Source organism: Nilaparvata lugens, chromosome X (assembly GCF_014356525.2).
Source record: "Nilaparvata lugens isolate BPH chromosome X, ASM1435652v1, whole genome shotgun sequence".
Taxonomy (NCBI): domain Eukaryota; kingdom Metazoa; phylum Arthropoda; class Insecta; order Hemiptera; family Delphacidae; genus Nilaparvata; species Nilaparvata lugens.
The window spans coordinates 6272302-6292439 of NC_052518.1; the positions used below are offsets into that span (position 1 = coordinate 6272302).

A 20138-nucleotide genomic window follows, 5' to 3' on the forward strand; every position below is an offset into this window, starting at 1 on the left:
AATCAACTCAGCTGAGAGACGAAAAACGTAGCTACTACAATTCAAAATCTATATCTCTCATTACAATACTCACTCCCAAACCCATGTACGCCTATTAAATTTAACCGCTGGAATCAAAACATCGAGAACCAATGAATGACTGCGATGATGTGATGACGTCATTCTACGACACTCAAGGTTTCTCTATTGTTGGCAATTAAGAAAGAAATTTAATTTACACTAAAATTTTGTATGATGTATCAATTTATACTATTAAGGGCCGTTTGCAAAGCTTAAACTGAATTTAATCAGCTGATGGCTCAAACTCAAAATGAAACAAATTATAACAGACGAGACTTGATACGGATTAAATCTAGTTTAAAATTAAATTTAGAATTTGCACAGATCACTGTGCAAACGGCCCTTATTTTTCATTCATGATTAAATTTATTAAATTAACAGATCCAATTAAAATACAAAATAGCTAAAAACGAATTCTCTTTTGCAAATTAATTTAAAGTTCAAATTCATTAAAACAGCTTGAATTGGTTTATAAATATGAAAATACATTGGCCACAGCTTCTGGTGTTCGTACAGTTGGTTGTTTGTCTCTCTTCATATTGGAGACATTGCCTGTTCTACGCCACTTTTTAATTAAATCCTGAATGGTTGATTTAGCAGGAACTCGACCTTCAGGATACTTCTCAAGAAACTTTTCACGGACCGACATTATTGAAGTTGTATGAACATATTCCTCCACTATGAAAACACGCTGTTCTATTGAATATGGCATGATCCACACTGCTCGGTCAAACACTCAAGCTACACTGACGTGGACAGAGATAGACAGGACAGGAACGGACGGCAGACAGTAGTGGAAGGGAAAGGTCAATGTCCCGTCATGCTGTACATCGGTGCGTCTTGTATGAAGCCTACGCCTCTCGGGACCGGTTTTATCTGGCCCAATCTGTATAAGCTGAATCAAGTCACCTAATGGAACGTCGGGGATTGTTAAACACTGATCCTGGTACAGTCTTTACGTTTTCTGTACTGACCGTCGTATGAGGGGTCGAGTGAATTCACTACATTTTCCGGGTGATTCCAAAAAGGACTTTACAACTTTGAAAATTCACATAAATCTTATTAAACATGGTACAGAGCTGGTTTTGGTGTTGTTCTAAAGGAAAACACTATAAGTTGTTTTGCAGGAAAACACTACAACTTGTTTTGCAGGAAAACACTACAACTTGTTTTACCTTAAACTAAAGATGTTCTATGAGACTTCCGTTGGTTATCCTGTTGACATCCCATCGATAGACGATTTCTTCCCAGACTCGCACTAGCATTTCAGGTGTAACTTGCTCAACAGCAGCGCAAATCCTTGCTCTAAGTTCAGGTAGAATGGCTGGCAAAGGAGGTACGTACACCATATCTTTTATGAAACCCCACAAGAAAAAATCCAGCGGTGTTAGGTCTGGGGAACAATGGGGCCATGCAATTAGCGCATTACGGCCAATCCACTGATTTGGAAAGTGAACACCCTTACTGAACACCCTGTTTCCACAAAACATTTATGCTATTCATAAATAGTAGGCCTACTAGGAGGATCTTTGGTGTACTTGGTACAAAAATTACGCTGAACTGTAGTCGCAGACTTCGATTCTTCAAACCAAAACACACAGCTAGCACGCTCGGGTCCAGTGAAGGCAGCCATCTTTGACGTTACTGCCGCTAGCGCTTGTGCGGCGCGACCAGGCACTAGTGGACTACGCGAGTCAAAACTTTGAGTGTTTCCCTTTAAAGCAACACCAAAACCAGCTCTGTACCTTGTTTAATAAGATGTATATGAATTTTGAAAGTTGTTGAGTCATTTTTGAATCACCCGTTACTGACTGTGTAGTATCCATCACATTATGGATACACATAAGACGGTCAATCCTGTAAACGTACGAGCATCAGTACTTCAAAGCATGCAGACATAAGGACATGTGCTGTAACATTCGAAAACTTGGGAAGGTATTTCTCCAATCTGCTTCTGTGTGTGTGTTCACCTTACAATGTGACAAATACTTACCGTGAAACTTCTCCTTGCACAGTGAACATTCCACCATAATTCCCGCTTCATTCTTCTTGCATATACAGTATTTTGCATCGATGTCCATTCTTTTCCTACCATTTTCGAGACGAAATTGTAGCATTTGTTCAAACTCATGCTTTTCAGCTCTCTGTAACACGAAAACGTTCATTACCATAATTTGTTTTACTTTTTGTGTAGTTGAGAAGTTGATGTTATGGTTATCATTAATATCAAATGAAAAGACTAAGAAATTGTCAAAAACCACAGATTTTATTGAAAGTTAGAAATACCGCTTTCGGTTGTTACACCATTGTCAATCTCTGATCTTGGTTTTTGACAATTTCTTAGTCTTTTTATTTAACATAAGTTGTTGTTTCGAATTGACTTGTTATACATGAAGTATATTCTGATCATAAAAGTGATGCCAATTTATGTACATCCTAATTATTCAAATAGTAATTACAGGATACACGAATCAAATTTATTATATTCTGAACATCGCATAATTATAATCAATGTCATTTTAGTTTCCATCATTCTTAAAACCAAGGTTTTTTCGATAATTAATGATAATAGAACAGTGAAGTGACAACCGAAACTATCACCACATATGAGGCTGAGATAGAATCCTATTTGATAGCACACTTTTAGGTTATATCAATAACAGATGACCTTCAGGGCCGAGGAAAAGCAATGGTGATCAATAATACGTTTTATGGATTTCAACTTCTAATGGGAACATAAATAATACGATGCATTCAATACAGGCACATCTAAGAATGAATTGAGATATATGAATTATTGAAATGAAGGTAAATTATTTGCAAAAGTTCCAAATCAAACCTTAAAAGCTGCTACTACTACTCCAGGATCGGTATCACCACTTAATTTGACACCATGGATGATGTTTTTTATTACATGATTGAACTTCTTTCTCCTGGTTGATTTTGAGCCGATATCGGTTCTTGGTGCAAGAGCCTGTAGAATGAACAATTAAGTTCAATTAGGTTCAACGTTTTTACATCCAAGTTGCATTAGTGAAGTCCAGTAATACTGGAAATCTTAAAAACAGTAAGATATATCATTTGAGCAAAATCAAAGAACTACTATAACATACAATTATTACTATAGTTCAAAAATGTAACGGTTTTACATGAGGCTGAGATATGTTTAGTAGGATTATGTTTAGTAGAAACTACAAACATTTTTTGCTTGGTGAAAAATCACCAATATCATTTAATATCATTTTTGTATATTAGGTACTTATACAATAAAATCATGAATAATAATCAATTCGTACAGTAAATCTTTGATTCGAAGTAATTAAAATCAATCTGATAAACCAAAAATTATTTATTTCTTAAAAGTAAAAATTATTCATTTCATCTTCAACAAAAATTTTTGGCGCTTTGCGAACTAAAAAACAAATTATTCGATTTACTACAATTTTATGATACTTGAATCTTTCTTTTTCATGTACTGATAGTACGGGAAAAGGTTTTGATTTAAAATACACTCACCTCCATCAAAGTCAATGAGTTATGTTTAATGAAAGTTGATGATGCCTTCTCTTTCCATGAACGAACTGACTCCAATTGAATTCGTACCGGTTCAGTCAGGCTCTCCAGATTCAAATTAAGTTTGAGCGCTTGCGACAGGAGATCTTCGTACACTTCTACATAAGGTCCGTTCTTCAAATTCTAGAATGCGATAAAAAATAGCAAAGTGAGATACGATTTTATAATGCACGACCGAGATAAAATAGAACACTTTTGAATTAGTCATGATAAAATCAATTTTAAACCTAACAATATCAATATATTTGAATTACATTTTGGTTTCAAATTGAACTAATATTATTCGGATTTGGAAACTGAACGTATATTTATGGTGTTGAAAAATTTTATTTAGCCAAACTAGATGTCACAAATGGGTTAGTACAAAAACAGAAAACTAATTATTATAATAGTAAGTAAAAATATTGAACTAAATATTTCACTTGAAAAACGAACACACAAAATATATTAGAAATAAATAAATATAGACATGCTAACAAGACTTCATTGGAAGCGTCATGATGAATTACTATCGTATATTACTGATGAATGGAAGTTGAGAAAGTTGATTCAAGTAAATACTCACATTTGCTGCTCTGAATTTCTCAACCCATTTCTGGGCTGCCTCCAGAATGCTCTCTACAGCTGTTCTGGAGGGCAGATGGGCCTTGATCTCTTCTGCAGCTTTCAATAGTTCAAGCAGAGACTCAGGAGTTGGCTTTGATCTGTAGACAATATTGAGTCCTTTATGCATACGTTTCTTGTACAACATCCTCAATTTTAGGCATTGTAATATTATAATAATATAGGATAAAGGCTCAACTCACACCTTCGCAACTCAGGTCGAGAAGAGACTGGACTCTAGTGGAGAGCATGTGTTTCCAAATGGTGACACTCAGACCAGTCGATTCTAGTCTCCGCGACGTCACCATTTGAAAACACATGCTCTCGACGAGAGTCGAGTCCCTTCTCGACCTGAGTCGCGTAAGTGAGAGTTGAGCCTACTTGTACATTGAAAAGGGTTCACTAGAGAATGTTCGAAACACAAAAATTAATAATCATAAAATTTAGAAGTAAAAACACAATCACAACACACTCTACTTTTATTAATGAATTGAAAGCCATTTTTTGCAACGCCAGTGACAGCCTATTTATCTTTAGTATTGGTTCTGATGTGCTTTGTAGCAACAAGAACTTACAAGAACAAGTATAGTATTCCGAAATGTACAGGTTTAATTCATTGTTTTAAAATAATTTCAATTGGAATAGGAATGAGAATTCATGCTTAAATACATTGTAATTTAAACTCATTTATCCATTACAAATCATACATGGTTGCAAAACATACACTGTTTCTTCATTGTAAATAAACTGTTTGTGTACTTACATACTCTCTAAAATATCGTAGAGTATTCGCCATCAAATTGTATTTTTTCTTTAGGACTACACTTGAATAGATATCCAAGTACCCTATGTTAAAATTGTTTACTTATTCATATTCAAATTACTTGATAATGGCATCATAGACGAAACATGTCGTAAGTAAATAATTTTAAAAAAGAGTACTTAGATTTATATGTTTATTTCTATCATAGAGTATTATACAGTAATATCTCTACAAACATACACTGCATGTTGTAAATACAACATGTCTGAAAAACTAAGCCGCAGTTAGTAGAAATAAACGAGTATACAGCTTAATTTGAACTGAGCGCCTAATAAAATCATTTAACAAAAAACAGTAGTAGTTATGATAGAAGAAAAATATAATACATTCTTCAATACAAATACGTCAACTACGATGAAATAAACGGAGATTCAGCTTAATTTAAACTAAGCGCCTAAAAAATCATCTAATGGAAAACAGTAGTAGTTATGATATAATACATTCATCAATACGTATTTTTACGTAACCCGTTCTGTGATGAATAAACCTAAAGAATTGATGAAGTACACTTACGAAGAAATCAATTGTTGAGCCTTTTCTTCCCACGAGCTGATTTCATCCATGAGGTTATCGATAGCACTGATTCCTTCTTCCAGTTTGGAATCACTCTCATGCCTCAATGTAATTCCTTTGTCTTTGTGTTCCTGTAGAACTTTCTTCGTCAATGTTAGTGGTTTCTCCATCAGACTGGCCAGCTCCTCACGCCATTTCAATTGTTCAATATACTGTGAGATAAAACAGAACAAGTTATAAAAAATCTGGTGTGGTACACTCACACAACTTTCCTTGCTCATTGATCTATAAGCCTCATTAACGAGGATAATTTAAGGGAATAACATTAAGCCGATTGGCGGCTAAATAATTAAAACTACGATTATAACGGGTGCGGCAGTGAATCGGGCGATTTGGCAACACTGCAAATAGTCAATTGTTGTCGTGGTAGGGGAACGCGACTACCGCCATCTTGTAGCGGCTGCCTTACCATTTAGTCACGATGGAATCGTGGAGCGGTGCACAACGAATTGATGTAGGTGTTACCTATCATGTAGGTGTACACCACAACGAAATGATCCGAATTGATGCAGCCACACTTAAAAATTTGATGAATAACCTTCGCACAAGATTGATGGAATGTGTCGAGCAAAATGGAGGACATCTTCGGAATGTTATTTTTAAATAATTGTAATTGTTTAAGTTTCATTTGGTATATTTTAAATTAATAAATCTCTTTTTAAAAATTACTTTCAGTGTTTTCATAATCGTCCGATTCACTGCCGCACCCGTACTATTGTTATTGTGTTCAGAGTACATTTTCCTTTGTTTGAATTATGAAATTTGAGGATTTTTTAAAAGTTGTCAAAACAGCTGTTCTACAAATAAAATATCGACATGTGTTCTTTTGAATAAACTGCTCTACCTACCTACCTCACGCACGAGAAGGAGGTTACAAAGTAAATTTCTCAAGGATGGGGTGGACCCCCGGTTAATTTCTCAGGGAGGAGACTCATGCCAGTTAATAGAGCTGATATATAACTATACAGTGTATGAATTTGAAAAACATCGGTCAAGTTATTTTTGAGAAAATTGTGATAGAAATTTAACAAAATTCATTCTTCTCAGGAATATTACGGAGCTCCTGCAATTTTCCCAGAAATGAGACTCATGTCAGTTGATAGGGCTTATAAATAGCTATCTAGGGTACAAATTTGAAGAAAATCGTTAGAGCCGTTTTCGAGAAAACCGTGAAAACATGGTATTTTAGCCATTATCCGCCATTTTGAATTTAATTTTATTGTATTTCTTATTGTCGGATCCTCATGGTATAAGGACCTTAAGTTTAAAATTTCAAGTCAATCGGTTAATTAGGAATGGAGTTATCGTGTTCACAGACACACACCCACACACACACACAGACCAACACCCAAAAATCATGTTTTTGGACTCAGGGGACCTTGAAACGTATAGAAAACATGAAATTAGGGTACCTTAAATTTTTTGGGAAGCAATACTTTCCTTACCTATGGTAATAGGGCAAGGTAAGTAATAATAAAACACTCACTTTTGAAACGTTTATAACAGTCATTCTTCCCATATTTTTATTTTTCGCTTTCCAGTAATTTTTGTTTTCAAATGTTTTGACTGGAAATTGGACTTAAATTCAAAAGTTAATGGAGCATAACCTACTTTATGGACTACATTGCTCAACGTAGCATTTATAAATAAAAATTCGGGGAAGATACAGTTTTAGGCTGTGCCTGTTGGTCCTTCCCCAATCAATTGAGAGAATTGAGTTCTGTGTATCAATAAATAAATATAAACTATGCTTTTATGCTTCTATGCTTTTGTACTCCGGAGCGAAGCTCGGTGCCCCGATATTATTATTTAAACTGCTAAAGATATTAGGAAATGATTTATTTTTATAGGTAATATTTATTGAGAAGGGTATTATACCCCGTGCAAACCTTAGCTTGCAGGACGGGGCTTTATGGCAAATGTTATTCTAGTATCTAATATAACAATAGAAACACACTGTTGCCGTTTTTATGCTGATTCTATCAAAAAGGCTCTCTGGCACTAGCTCACAGTCTCTCTGGATTCTTAGAGACATGGCAACACTGTACTCCATAAAAGAAATTTGGAACTTAAGGTCCTTACACTATAAGGATCCGACACGAACAATTTCGATCAAATGCAAGTCAAGATGGCGAAAATGTTGTCATAAACAGAGTTTTTCGCGATTTTCTCGAAAACGGCTCCAACGATTTTGATCAAATTTATACCTAAAATAGTCAAATCAAAATTAAAATCTCTAATTGACTGACTGACTTATTGTTGATGCTTAGGCATCTGGGACTAAATTGATTGAATATTTGAGGAAAGAATAAGACTGGATATCGTAATAAAAATTTTTATTCATAAATAGCCACAGTAACCCTTAGAAGTGGTGCCCTCGTAGCACCAGTAGACCGAAGTAGGAGGACTAACACTAGGCGGAGAATTTCGGTCTGCCCCTGGCACTGGAAACAGTGCTGGTGACAGGCCGAGGACAGTGAGTGGTGCTATGATACTTGTATCATAGTCCCACGCTAGCTCAGTGCTGATCATACTATCACTGCGGCCTGAGTTTTCAGAAGCAGCTCGCACGCGCGGTAGAGTTGCAAGTTCTGCAGGAGAGACCTTTGGGCCTATATACTGCAGGGGTGGAAGGTGGATACAGGGGTCGGCTCCTGTATCCGGGAATTTTTGGGCTTCGGCCCCACACACCTAAAATAAGCTCTATCAGCTGCCACAAGTCCCATATCTGTAAAGATTTCAGGAGCTCCGCCCCATCTATGCAAAGCTTGATTTTAGTCCAATTATTAAGCTTCAGATACAATTTAAACAAAAAATTTCAAGTGGAAAAGATTGAGCATGAAAATCTTACAATTAATGTTCAGTAAGATTTTCACCTAAAATTAAAAATAAGCTCGAAATTCGAGAAAATGTGATTATTCAATTGCAAACTGTTGATTCTATTAAATCATTCACTATGAAGAGACAGCAGACCTCGTGTGCCTCCAGCGTTATTGTACTGTCACTAGCTGGCTCAGATATTTGAATAGTAGACTTGAGATGCGCGTGAAAACTAGCGTTAGGTGATCAATTTTCTTAACGGCAAGGAAAGTTGTGCGAGTGTATCAAACCAGATTTTTTCAATTCTCTTTCACATAAATACTGCTTATCAACTATTCCCTTCATCAGTATCTGGCCTTCCTATAAGGAAAAATTTCAAAATCCTGCCGAAGATGATTTCTGCTTTTTCTCAGTTTTAAGATACTAATAAGTGATTGTCAGAAAAGTTTGAAAAAAGGTGTGCAAGTCATTCACTTAGGTTAGCGAATCATCCCTGTGCTCTGGTTTCAAATTATTTACAGGGATAATTCTCTCAAATCTGAATGAAATACCTTATATAACCAAAACTTAGATTCAAAATGTGATAATTAATTGTTCAGTAAGTGCACTATATTATAGTTGTAAAGTGTAACACTGTGACGTGTGGAAAAGAAGGAGATATAAATAATTTTGATAAGACATGAGACACAGAGATACAGTTATTCCAAGATGTATCTACCGGGTGACCCAGAATATCGGGAACTTTTAAAAACGCCAAAAAACATTAGTGGGAAGGACAAAAATGATTTTATCCAAACTAATTTAAAGTCCAAGGCTTGCCATTTAAAAATTATTATTAACATCTATCACTTCTTAACAATTACTTCATTTAGATGTTTTTCTCCTGAAAGAATTGTTCAAATCTGTGTTGAAGATTCCTCATTGATCGCTGCAGCATCTCATCTGGGATATTGCGGATTTTATTTTGAATTCTGTTTTAATTTTTAATTAATTCAAAATTATTGATCAAATTGTGAGCGAAATCCACACTGCAAGGCAGTTAATGACAACTGTGCGAGTGAGTATTGTTTGTTAACCGTGTAATCTCACGATTAGATTGCGTTTCCTGGTCCCATGAATCGCCAGATCCGTCCACCTGCAATTTTCTGTTTGTGGAGCTATATCAAATCAAACGTTTTTACAACTTGACCAATAACTGTGGTTGAATCATAACAGACAATTCAAAATGAAATTGATAATATCCCAGTAGAAATGTTGCAGCAATCGTTCAGGAATCTCATTACAGATTACTGTGTATTCGTGAAGAGTGTATTCGTGCAGGAGGAAGCCATCTTAATGAAGTAATTGTCAAGTGATAGATGTTATTAATAGTTCTCAAATGGCAAGTCTTGTTCTTTACATTAGTTTGAATAAAATCATGTTTACCCTTCCCACTTTTGTTTTATGGCGTTTTTAAAAGTTACCGTTATTCTGGGTCACTCAACATGAAGTACAAGAGTTGAAGAGAAGCTTACTTTTGTCTATTTCTTGATTGCTCTATGAATATGTGTTCATCTTATATTTGAATTGAATAAATAAAATAGAGACAGTTAGGTTTCTTCACAGTTACACATATTTATAATATTATATATTTACCCGATTATATGTTTACATATTATTATATATTTACCCGATCTAATACATCAATTTCTGGCAAATTCAAGTTGTATCGCAAGCCTTCCTCTCTCATAGACTCGATTTCTTTAGAATTGAAGGCATCGCTCTTAATGGCCTCGTCAACTTTGCATTTCCACTCCTTCACGTCTTCAACATACTTGAGAATTCCTTTGTTATCGAAGAACCTCAAATCCCTGCTCCCTATCAATTCCATGAAATCCACGAGATCGGTGAAATTTGGTGTTTTTTCGATTCCTTCGATTTCCTCGTCAGTGCTAAAAGTAAAAAATCGAAATATGCAGTCGGATTCGCGAATAAAATATTCTGTCACTTGATTCTTAATTTATCACAACAAATACATTTCCATCAATATATAATGGTTGTCTATGCTATTGCAAACTTCTATAACAATTGAGTCATTGGGCCATATGAATAAAGTTGAGCATTTGCTTCATTTTCTATGAATATTTGCCCATGCTCATCAAAAAAATAGTTTGAGCATTCGCTCAAGAGTAAAAGCTTATACTCAAAATTGTATGAATGAACTAGAGCAGCTTTTCACCTTTTGCTCAAAGTAAAATGGCTCAACTAATTCGTGTGGGGAAGAGGAAACTATACCAGATACGATCACAACCAATAGTTGATAACTATAAAACTCTTTTTAGATTCAACCATGATATATCACCATTATTCCTACAAAATAATAAATACAAAAGCTAGCTTTCTGATATAAAGATAGCCATCACAAAATAAGAAATAGGCATTTAAGAAGATTGATTGATTGAGTACTTTATTTATGTATATTACAATATATACTGGCTTATACACTTATATACAATAGCTTACAATACAGCAAAATTATAGATGAATTACAGCAAAATAAAGATGAGAGTGTAGACGATTATGAGAAGGCTATTGATATTATAAGATTATGCTGAAGATTATTATAGAGATGACATTTTTTCACTGTATTATTTCAAAATTCTAAACTCAACTAACCTAAAACGCAATTCATAAATAGAAAATAGAGTAGACGACGCAAACACAAGCGGTGTCTCCTACTTGCATATTTAGCACTTACGTGAGCTATAAAAACAAAGTAAGGCCACAAAGGCGAATCAGCAATGCAAAATCTTTAAAATACGTGAGCATTTGAGAGTTCAGGAGCATAAGGTAAGAGTATAAGGTAAAGCTTACTCATATAAAAATGATGAAATGCTTATGCTCTACCTAATGCTCATGAGAAAAACCTGATGCTCCATGCTCATGAGCATATGCTTTGGTTTTATTCATATGGCCCAATGATTCATTGTTGAACTATTGATTCGCATTGATTGATCCAAATCAAACTGGAAGGTACATATTAAAATAATGTTAAGGAGAGGAAGAATAAGGAGTTACTAAATAAAATAAAGAAAAAGTCAGTATAAATCACTCAATATACAAATCCGAGCATCACAAACGATATTAAATAAACTTCATAATATATCATAACTTGATAATACGATACCTATAATTCAGTGACAATCACACAATGTTATCAATATTCTATTCTATTAGTATGCATCTCCCTCAAAGGTACATGAATAAAAATGGAAAATTAGACGCAATGACGTATCATCAAATTTCGATCAGCTGATGAATGTCGAACTTGACCTATTAACCTTGGTAATACTGAACGTCACTCAAGTATTGAGGTGTCACAATATATATTTATTTTATTTCGCCAAAATACAAAATACATGAGACAAATGTAGATTACAATAAATTTTCAAGTTTTGGCAAAGTCAGCAGTCAGACCTGTGGGTTTGTAAAGAGAACAGTATAAAGTAAAAAAATACTGAAACAACAACAAGAAGACAAGATAAATAAAAATATATACATCTATTTATGGAATATAGGCCTCGGAGTCATTAAACTAATATCACTTTACAAATTACTACTAACCTGTCGGTCTGTTCGAAAGTCGATAAAAACTGGGTTGAAAAATCATTCATTTGTTCGGCTTCCTTAACACACTTGACGAGTGCCCTAAAAACTGGCGTATTCGGGTACATATTGACATGGGCTTCTTTTAACATGTCTTTTAAGAAAGGCAGTACTTTTAAACCTGAAGGAATAAAAGAGATAACTATCAACGTTTGTTTAAATGTAATAAAATTCAAACTTGAAGTGAAAACACAACCTGTTAAAATTCCTGAAGGAAATTAATAGCTACAGTAAAATAATAACACAATAAGAATGGTGGAAACTCGAAACAAGTTAGAAATTACTGAGTATTTTAAGAGAGTAACCTTACATTTTTCTTTTCTGAGTTGAAATTTGAAACTAATCTTATTTTTAAATATACACACGGCAGTGAATATCTTGGTAACTCACTGGCAAGCCGTCTCATACCTCCGTACATAGTAAACTTCAGCGTCGTCTTCTGAAAGACGTATTTCCCAATGTTAAAGCTGTGCAAGGGCTAAAAATAAACTTTCTACTGGTGATATTTTTCAAAGTTATCGATTTGTATATCATCAAGCTATCAAAATGAAAAAGATTTCTCAGGAAAATTTTTTTTCTATCATTACTTTTTGAGATATAGCCGCCTAAAGTTTAAATTTTCGGGACAGAACATTTGAAATTCAGTAAGAGATAAATAAATCCAAGAGACTTATGGTCTTTTGCACAGTCAAAGCGTAAACTGGATTTAATCAGCTGGTGGCTTAAACTCAAAAGAAAACAAATCATAACAATCGAGACTTGATACGGATTTAATCCAGTTTAAAATGGAATTTAGTTTAAACTGTCACTGTGCAAATGGCCCTTAGAGGATAAATTCTTCATGGTATTGTTGATTGAATAAAACAAAAATTTTCTAAAAATATCAATTTTTGAGAAAGTTAATCAATTTACTAAAAATGACCAAAAATAACTTTCTCAAAAATTGTATTTTCAGATTTTTTTTTTTGTTTTATTCAATCAACAATACCATGAAGAATTTATCCTCTGAATATCATGGATTTATCTCTTACCAAATTTCAAATGTTCTGTCCCGAAAATTTAAACTTTAGGAGCTCATATCTCAAAAAGTAATGATCGGAAAAATGTTTTTGAGAAAAATTTTTCATTTTGATAGCTTGATAGTATACAAATCGAAAATCTTTGAAAAATATCACCAGTAGAAAATTTATGTTCAGCCTTTGCACAGCCTTAAACAATCTGTCCATTTCAAACTGCCTTACGTCGATGAGGCTATATAATACGCATCTCCAATGCTGCGGTCACCAAACAAAGCCGTCGGGTAGCGCATGCTCTCTGAGCTTAAAAACGACACTCAACCACAGCTCAAACTGTGATCAAATACAAAAAGAATGAAATTAAAAAATATATTTTGGTGAAAACTTTTCTTAGCTAGCGTATTATTACGCTGATATATAGGTGCTACAACACCCGAAAACACTACAGCGGTCTGAAACTGGATTGAAGTTTACGACGGTCTGAAACGGCCATACAGTTTGCATGAGGGCTACTCATGCCACAATATCTTCTGACAAAACATTGTACCACAGAGTAAGATTCATAGTTGTACGTTATTTTGTTCACTTTCCGTTCACTGTCAATATTAGTGTATGCATTTTTTTTTGTATCCCTCTGTATTATACCTCTAAATTCAGGGGATAAAGTCAAAGGTCCTTATGTAACCCATGTCTTCATCTAACAGTCGTTTTAATGCAGTGGCGGCCCGTCAGAGGAAGCAAGGGAAGCCGGGCTTCCTCTGATATTTGCTCGTATTTTCCTAATATGTTATTGTTGTTAGGCCTACTGCCCTATTATTCAGCTGATATGGTTGATTCTCAAATTTAGAATATTAATTATTAATGAATAATTTATTGGTATTGATAAGATTTCATAACATGTAGAGAATGTAGAAAACAAGCTTTAAATGGTGGCGCTGCGGGAAGCGTGATTGTATATAGAACGCATCGCATATCAAAGAAGGCATGTAGATGGCCAAAGGAAGCCCGCTTGAACGCTGAGTCCGACAGGAATAGAATAATACAGTGAAAAACGCTGCCATGACAACGCATGTATATATAATAGAATATAGGCAGACACATACAATTATTCTAGAGGAAGCCTGGCTCGAATCTGAGTCCGTCTGCTCACGCATCATACACTATGATGAAGAAGAAGGCAGACCGCGCAGTTTGTTTTGCACCAGAGAATAGTATAGAATTTTAATATTTATATAAATGAAAATGGGATAACTACAAAAGTATACAATAAATGAAAATATGGGATAAATAAGAATATTATCAATAATTTTTAATAGAAATATTTAGTTTCATTTTCTCTTTGTTATGCTGTTTTGTTGAAGAGGTTATGTGTTCAGTTTTACTGCTGTATCGCGCGTGTCGTTATGAAAGTTATTAGTCAGAGTGTATAAATGCTTTTAGTGACGTGAGTTGAAAGTGAAAAGTTTAATTATGGAACCATCAATAGATTTAGTGAATATTCACTTTTTTAGTTCTTGAAACTCCATTTAGTAAGTGGAAAGAAAGTGACCAAAAATAGGATTCTTCATAAATTATGTGAGTACTGAGTAGCCTGAAAACTCAATTATTTGGAATTATTGTTGAAGTTTCAATTTTGAATTATGTGTTCATTATAAATATTGTAGGAAAATTTCTTATTTTTGGAGCATTATGGTCTTTAGGCTTCCCTTAGTTTGAAATCCACGAGCCGCCACTGTTTTAATGATGAATGCTTGTATGTTCAAATGAATTAAAACCTTAGATAAAATGATGACATATGCAAAATAATTTCATAGTAAATTAATAAATAAGAATCAGAAAATTTATCAGATAAATTCAAAATTCTTGTTGATACATTTTTTGGACTTCAAACTGTGTGTAAATCAAATCATGAACTCTACATAACCTCTGGACTGTTAATTCTTAATTGAGGTTGGAAGCAGTTTTGGGAGAATGCCTGTTGTTTACACCTGAATTGTGTCTATTGTCTATGAATAAATAAATAAATAGTACTCTTTCTTTTAATAGAACTTTTTTTTACAAAGAAATACAATAACATCTAGTTCCGGAATGTACAATCCATTATCAAGTTATTCTCAAATATTTTCATATAAACAAGTTGTTAAAAAAGTAGCCTACTACTTTTCAACTAACATATCAAGTAATTCTAATGAAATACATTATTATAGAAAAATACACCAACAAATATTAATGAAGTTTAAAAATAGTACAAAAGTACGTAGTAAATACCTCTCTTTGTCGGTTCAATGATCAATATCAATTGTACAGCCTTAAACCACTTCTCATATGGTCTCACTTCCTCCAGTAGACCTCGGAAAATCACAAATATTTCCTCTGTTGTGTATTTTTTCCTAAAAAGAAGAATAAGTAAAAAACATGAATTACTCACAAAATGAAATTTTGTGTTACTTGAATGGCTGAGATATTAATGAATTTTAATTTTTATAACTATAAATACTACAAACAGACTGAGATTGTGACTAAGACTAAGGCACTACTCACACTTATTGTGAAGAGACTTGAGACTCTCTCTCTCTCTCTCTCTCTCTCTCTCTCTCTCTCAATCACTCACTCACTCACTGCATAATAATATTTATGATTGAGATTCAACTATTTTCCTTTTCTAATAGCATTTTGAGTTAAGTGGAAGAGAGGGCTCTTATCACTCAACTTCATCCACAAGTCAATACTTGTAATATTTTAAAGTGCAAAAAATAAAAGCAATTATCTATTTATCCATCTATCTCTTGGTGACGCAGCATGTATTTATATCGTATGGTTGGTACGTGAAGATAAATACATATTATTCACAGTTGTATATTTAAATTGATGAGTTAAAGTATGACCTCGTTATCAGCTTCATACAACTTCTGTAGCCCCCATTGAAGGACATATCATACGATATGATAAAATGACTTATTGATTCATTTTCAAGTGTCGAAATAAAATGATTGGAATAAAAATGTGAAGAAATACTTGAGAGCCATAAACACAAAACTGAACTGTATTTGTATTGGATAAAAAAATGTATTTAACATGTGTCAAACTAAATTAAGTGCCAGCTGACAGCAGTCACTACACCCTTCTTTCTGCAGGAACTAAATGTCTTCGGTTCCTTCTCAGCACTCCGTCGTTTGACCTGATGTTGAAAGATATATCAGGTAATTTTTTATTATTATTAAACGAAATCCCAATTAAATGCTGTAAATTAAATGCAACTTCCAATTTATTTCCATCTGTAGGTAATTTTTCTTCCACCGCTCCATACCTCTTCATATCAGGAATCCAAACTTTCTCCCCCTGTGCTAATGCACTTCTGACACCATGAAGAAATACTTCAATACTTGAGAGCCATTAACACAAAACTGAACTTTACTTGTCTTGGATACAAAAACGTATTTAACATGTGTGAAACTAAATCAGGTAACAGCTGACAGCTGTCACTACAAAATGTATCATGAAAAATTGAGAAAAGGATAATTGATGACTTACTTCAGGTGATGTTCGTTTGGTTTGCAAGTTGAGCACAATTTATCGTAATGTTTTATGCACACCATTTTTTCCGTACTACACTTGCAATAGACAGCTGACAAGAAAACTGTTTTGAAGCAGTAGCTGCATTGCCTGTCTTCGGTTGACAAAAGTTCAGGCTGGAACCTTATATCATCATCTTTCATGGAGCCCTATATATAAACCAAACAGAATTGAAATTATAAAACAATATCCATGAAATTCAAATAATTATATCATCAAGAAAAGACGCTCGACTAATATTTAATATATATTAAGCAAGTGTGATTTATGTACATATAATTCAAATTCATTTTATTTTCAAAAAGTACATTTCACAATATATTCCCCTGAAAATTACTCCTCTAATATGGAACAATTCCGTGTTTAGAAGAGTCAATACAACAATAGGCACAACACAAAAAAGAAGTTGACTTTCTACTGCTGTAGTTTAAAAGCATAAGCTATTCAAACATATTTACATACAATAATATTAACTGATAAAACAATTGAAAGAAATGTAATCTGAACATAATGAAGTATGTTCTATGGAAATTTCCTGTGTGATTCAGGAACACTTGAGATGCACATTCATTACACAGATAAATTTGTTTTGTGGATATCGTATAACATAAGAAGTACTTGTAAGGGCAATTTAAATTTTTATGGAACAGATTCCAGATAATCTTCATTATTATTATTATTATTAATATTTGCTGCGTGATATGATAATCATATGTCATCAGAAAGTTTGTTATTTTATCTCAGTTTATTTTAGTCAATAAAAGCCATTATTCTAGCTCTTCAATGGTCTCTATTTATTACAATTTTATTGACTAAAATAAGTACCGGTATTCAAAATGCCAAAGAGGAAAACCCGGGATCGAAATAATTTTGAATCTCCATCACGGAATCAGGATAAGCCTACCGAATTATCTCGAAATGAACCCGTTGATTGATACATCTTTCGACTCGGAATCAATTGGGAAAATTCACAAACCAAAATGTCTAAGTGTGGATCTAGATTCTCTTAGTGCACCAATGGAATGGAGACACTGGAAAAGAATGCTGGATGCCTACTTGAAAGGAAACTATTACACTGAAGATACGAAATTGGATATCTTAGTTACCTTGCTGTCAGCTGAAAATTACAAATTGATAATAGATTGTACTACATTCGAGGAAAGTATCTCCATCCTTGAAGGCATATTTATCAAGAAGAAAAGCGAAATCTTTACAAGGTACCTTCTCTCTATAAGAAAACAAAAACAAGGTGAGTCTATCGATAATTTTTTCCTAAAACTGAAAGAACTCAGCCTAGAATGTAATTTTACAGCGATCTCTGCTACAGAGAATCGAGAGGAGCACATAAAAGAAGCATTGATTGTAGGTTTATATTCATCCGAAATCCGCCAACGAATTTTAGAAAGCCCAGATATGTCTTTGCATGAAACTCTTAAGCTTTGGAGTCTGCAAAAGATCAATCACAATGCTACAATAAATCTAATCCTCCATTTGAGCTTAATGCTTGCAAAGATACAGAAAATGCATCAAATCTAATTCCTAATCAAAAAGACACTTCAGACTCCTCATTATCAGCTGTTAGTATAAGTGGACAAGCATGCTTTTTTTGTGGCAACAAAATCATTCTCGACTATTTTGCCCAGCTAAAAACGAACTATGCAAGAAGTGTGGTAAGAAGGGACACTTTGCTCGGGTATGTAACTCAAAATCTTCCGTATTAGAGAAAAAAAGAGAGTTTAGTAATTCGATATTATTAACACCTTCAGTGCAAGCCGAAAAATGTCTTTCAAAGGTTATTATTCCTATTACCATAAACGGAACTGAAAGTCAAGCACTGATCGATACTGGAGCAACTGGCCACTTTATTGACGATACCTATGCAAAAAAACTGAATTTAGAAGTTATACCAGATAGGAAAAGTAACTTTAGGCTCAAAACGCTTCACACCACAAATCCGAGGCAAAGTTAACGTGAATTTAACAGTTCAGGGAGAAAGTTATACAAACACAACCTTAATGCTTATGCAAGACCCTTGTTAAAATATTATTCTTGGGCACGAATTTATGAACAATTTCTCCAGTATAGAAATACCATTTGGAGGTAATAAGCCACCTCTTACTATTTGAGGAATAACTCAAGCAAAAATTCCTCCTTGCTCCCTTTTTCAACATCTAAAACCCAATTGTCAACCAATTACAACCAAATCTCGCAAATTATCAAAAGATGATGAAGATTTTATTTCCAATGAAATTCAACAATTACTGGAAGATGGTGGCATCATAGAAGAAAGCCACACACCTTGGCGTGCCCAAGCATTTGTTGTTAAACCCGATAACCAAAAAAAGGATGGTTATAGATTATTCTAGAGCTATAAACAAATTCACTGAATTGGACGCCTATCCCATTCCAAATATGGAAGATTTAGTTCGCAAAGTAGCTCAGTATTCCTGGTATAGTACTGTAGATCTGAAATCCGCATATCACCAAGTACCAATTTTACTTGAAGAAAGGCAATACACAGGATTTGAAGCATGTGGGAAACTTTATCAGTTCTGTCGTATTCCTTTTGGTGTCACTAATGGTGTTTCAGCTTTTCAAAGAGTAATTGATTCACTCATACAAAAAGAGAAATTATTTGATACCTATGCTTATTTAGATGACGTCATAATTTGTGGAAATTCAAAAGAAGAACCTGACACTAATCTTGAACTGTTTCTTGCATCAGCTTCAAATAACTCACTTACTATAAACAAGGAGAAGAGTAAATTCTGTCAAAAGGAGATACGTTTCCTAGGATTTTTAGTTGGAAACAAATCATTACGTCCAGATCCCGAACGTCTTGAGCCTCTACTTAATATGCCCCCACCTCCTAGTCCCAAAACTCTTCAGAGAACTGTGGGCCTCTTCGCACATTACTCTCGATGGATACAACATTTTTCAAGTAAAATTTATGCCTTGGCACACTGTACGCTCTTCCCTCTTCAAGGAAAGGCCCTTGCAGCTATTGAAGATCTAGAAAAAGAGGTAGCTGCAGTTGTAATACATGTTTTTGATGAAGGAGGCATTCTCACTGTAGAGACTGATGCCTCAGATTTCTGCATAGCAGCAACACTATCTTACAATGAACGTCCTGTTGCATACTTTTCACGAATGCTAAACGAAAGTGAAAAACGACACTCATCAGTTGAAAAAGAGGCATATGCCATTGTAGAATCTATAAGGAAGTGGCGTCATTACTTATCTGGTCGTTTCTTTCAACTTATTACTGATCAAAAATCTGTTTCATTCAAGTTCAATAGCGCGACAAGAGGCAAGGTGAAGAACGAAAGAATCATGAGGTGGCGCCTTGAGCTATTTCAATACACCTATGAGATCATTTATCGACCTGGAAAAGAGAACATAACTGCTGACGCTCTTTCTCGAGCATGTGTGATAATGGGATGTATCACATC

At 34.2% G+C, this 20138-nt stretch overlaps 1 protein-coding gene across 1 annotated transcript in view; it reads right to left on the reverse strand.

Moving 5' to 3' along the window:
* Window positions 1-20138, reverse strand: part of LOC111050832 (lysine-specific demethylase 5A-like) — a 64178-nt gene that overhangs the window by 17305 nt on the left and 26735 nt on the right. The window contains exons 15-23 of the mRNA XM_022337192.2: window positions 16645-16835; window positions 15382-15503; window positions 12056-12218; window positions 10122-10383; window positions 5573-5784; window positions 4199-4337; window positions 3577-3756; window positions 2900-3034; window positions 2054-2204 (exon numbers count right to left, since the gene is read on the reverse strand). Of these exons, the coding sequence (XP_022192884.2) occupies window positions 2054-2204; window positions 2900-3034; window positions 3577-3756; window positions 4199-4337; window positions 5573-5784; window positions 10122-10383; window positions 12056-12218; window positions 15382-15503; window positions 16645-16835 (1555 nt within the window). The remainder of the gene's footprint in view (window positions 1-2053; window positions 2205-2899; window positions 3035-3576; window positions 3757-4198; window positions 4338-5572; window positions 5785-10121; window positions 10384-12055; window positions 12219-15381; window positions 15504-16644; window positions 16836-20138) is intronic.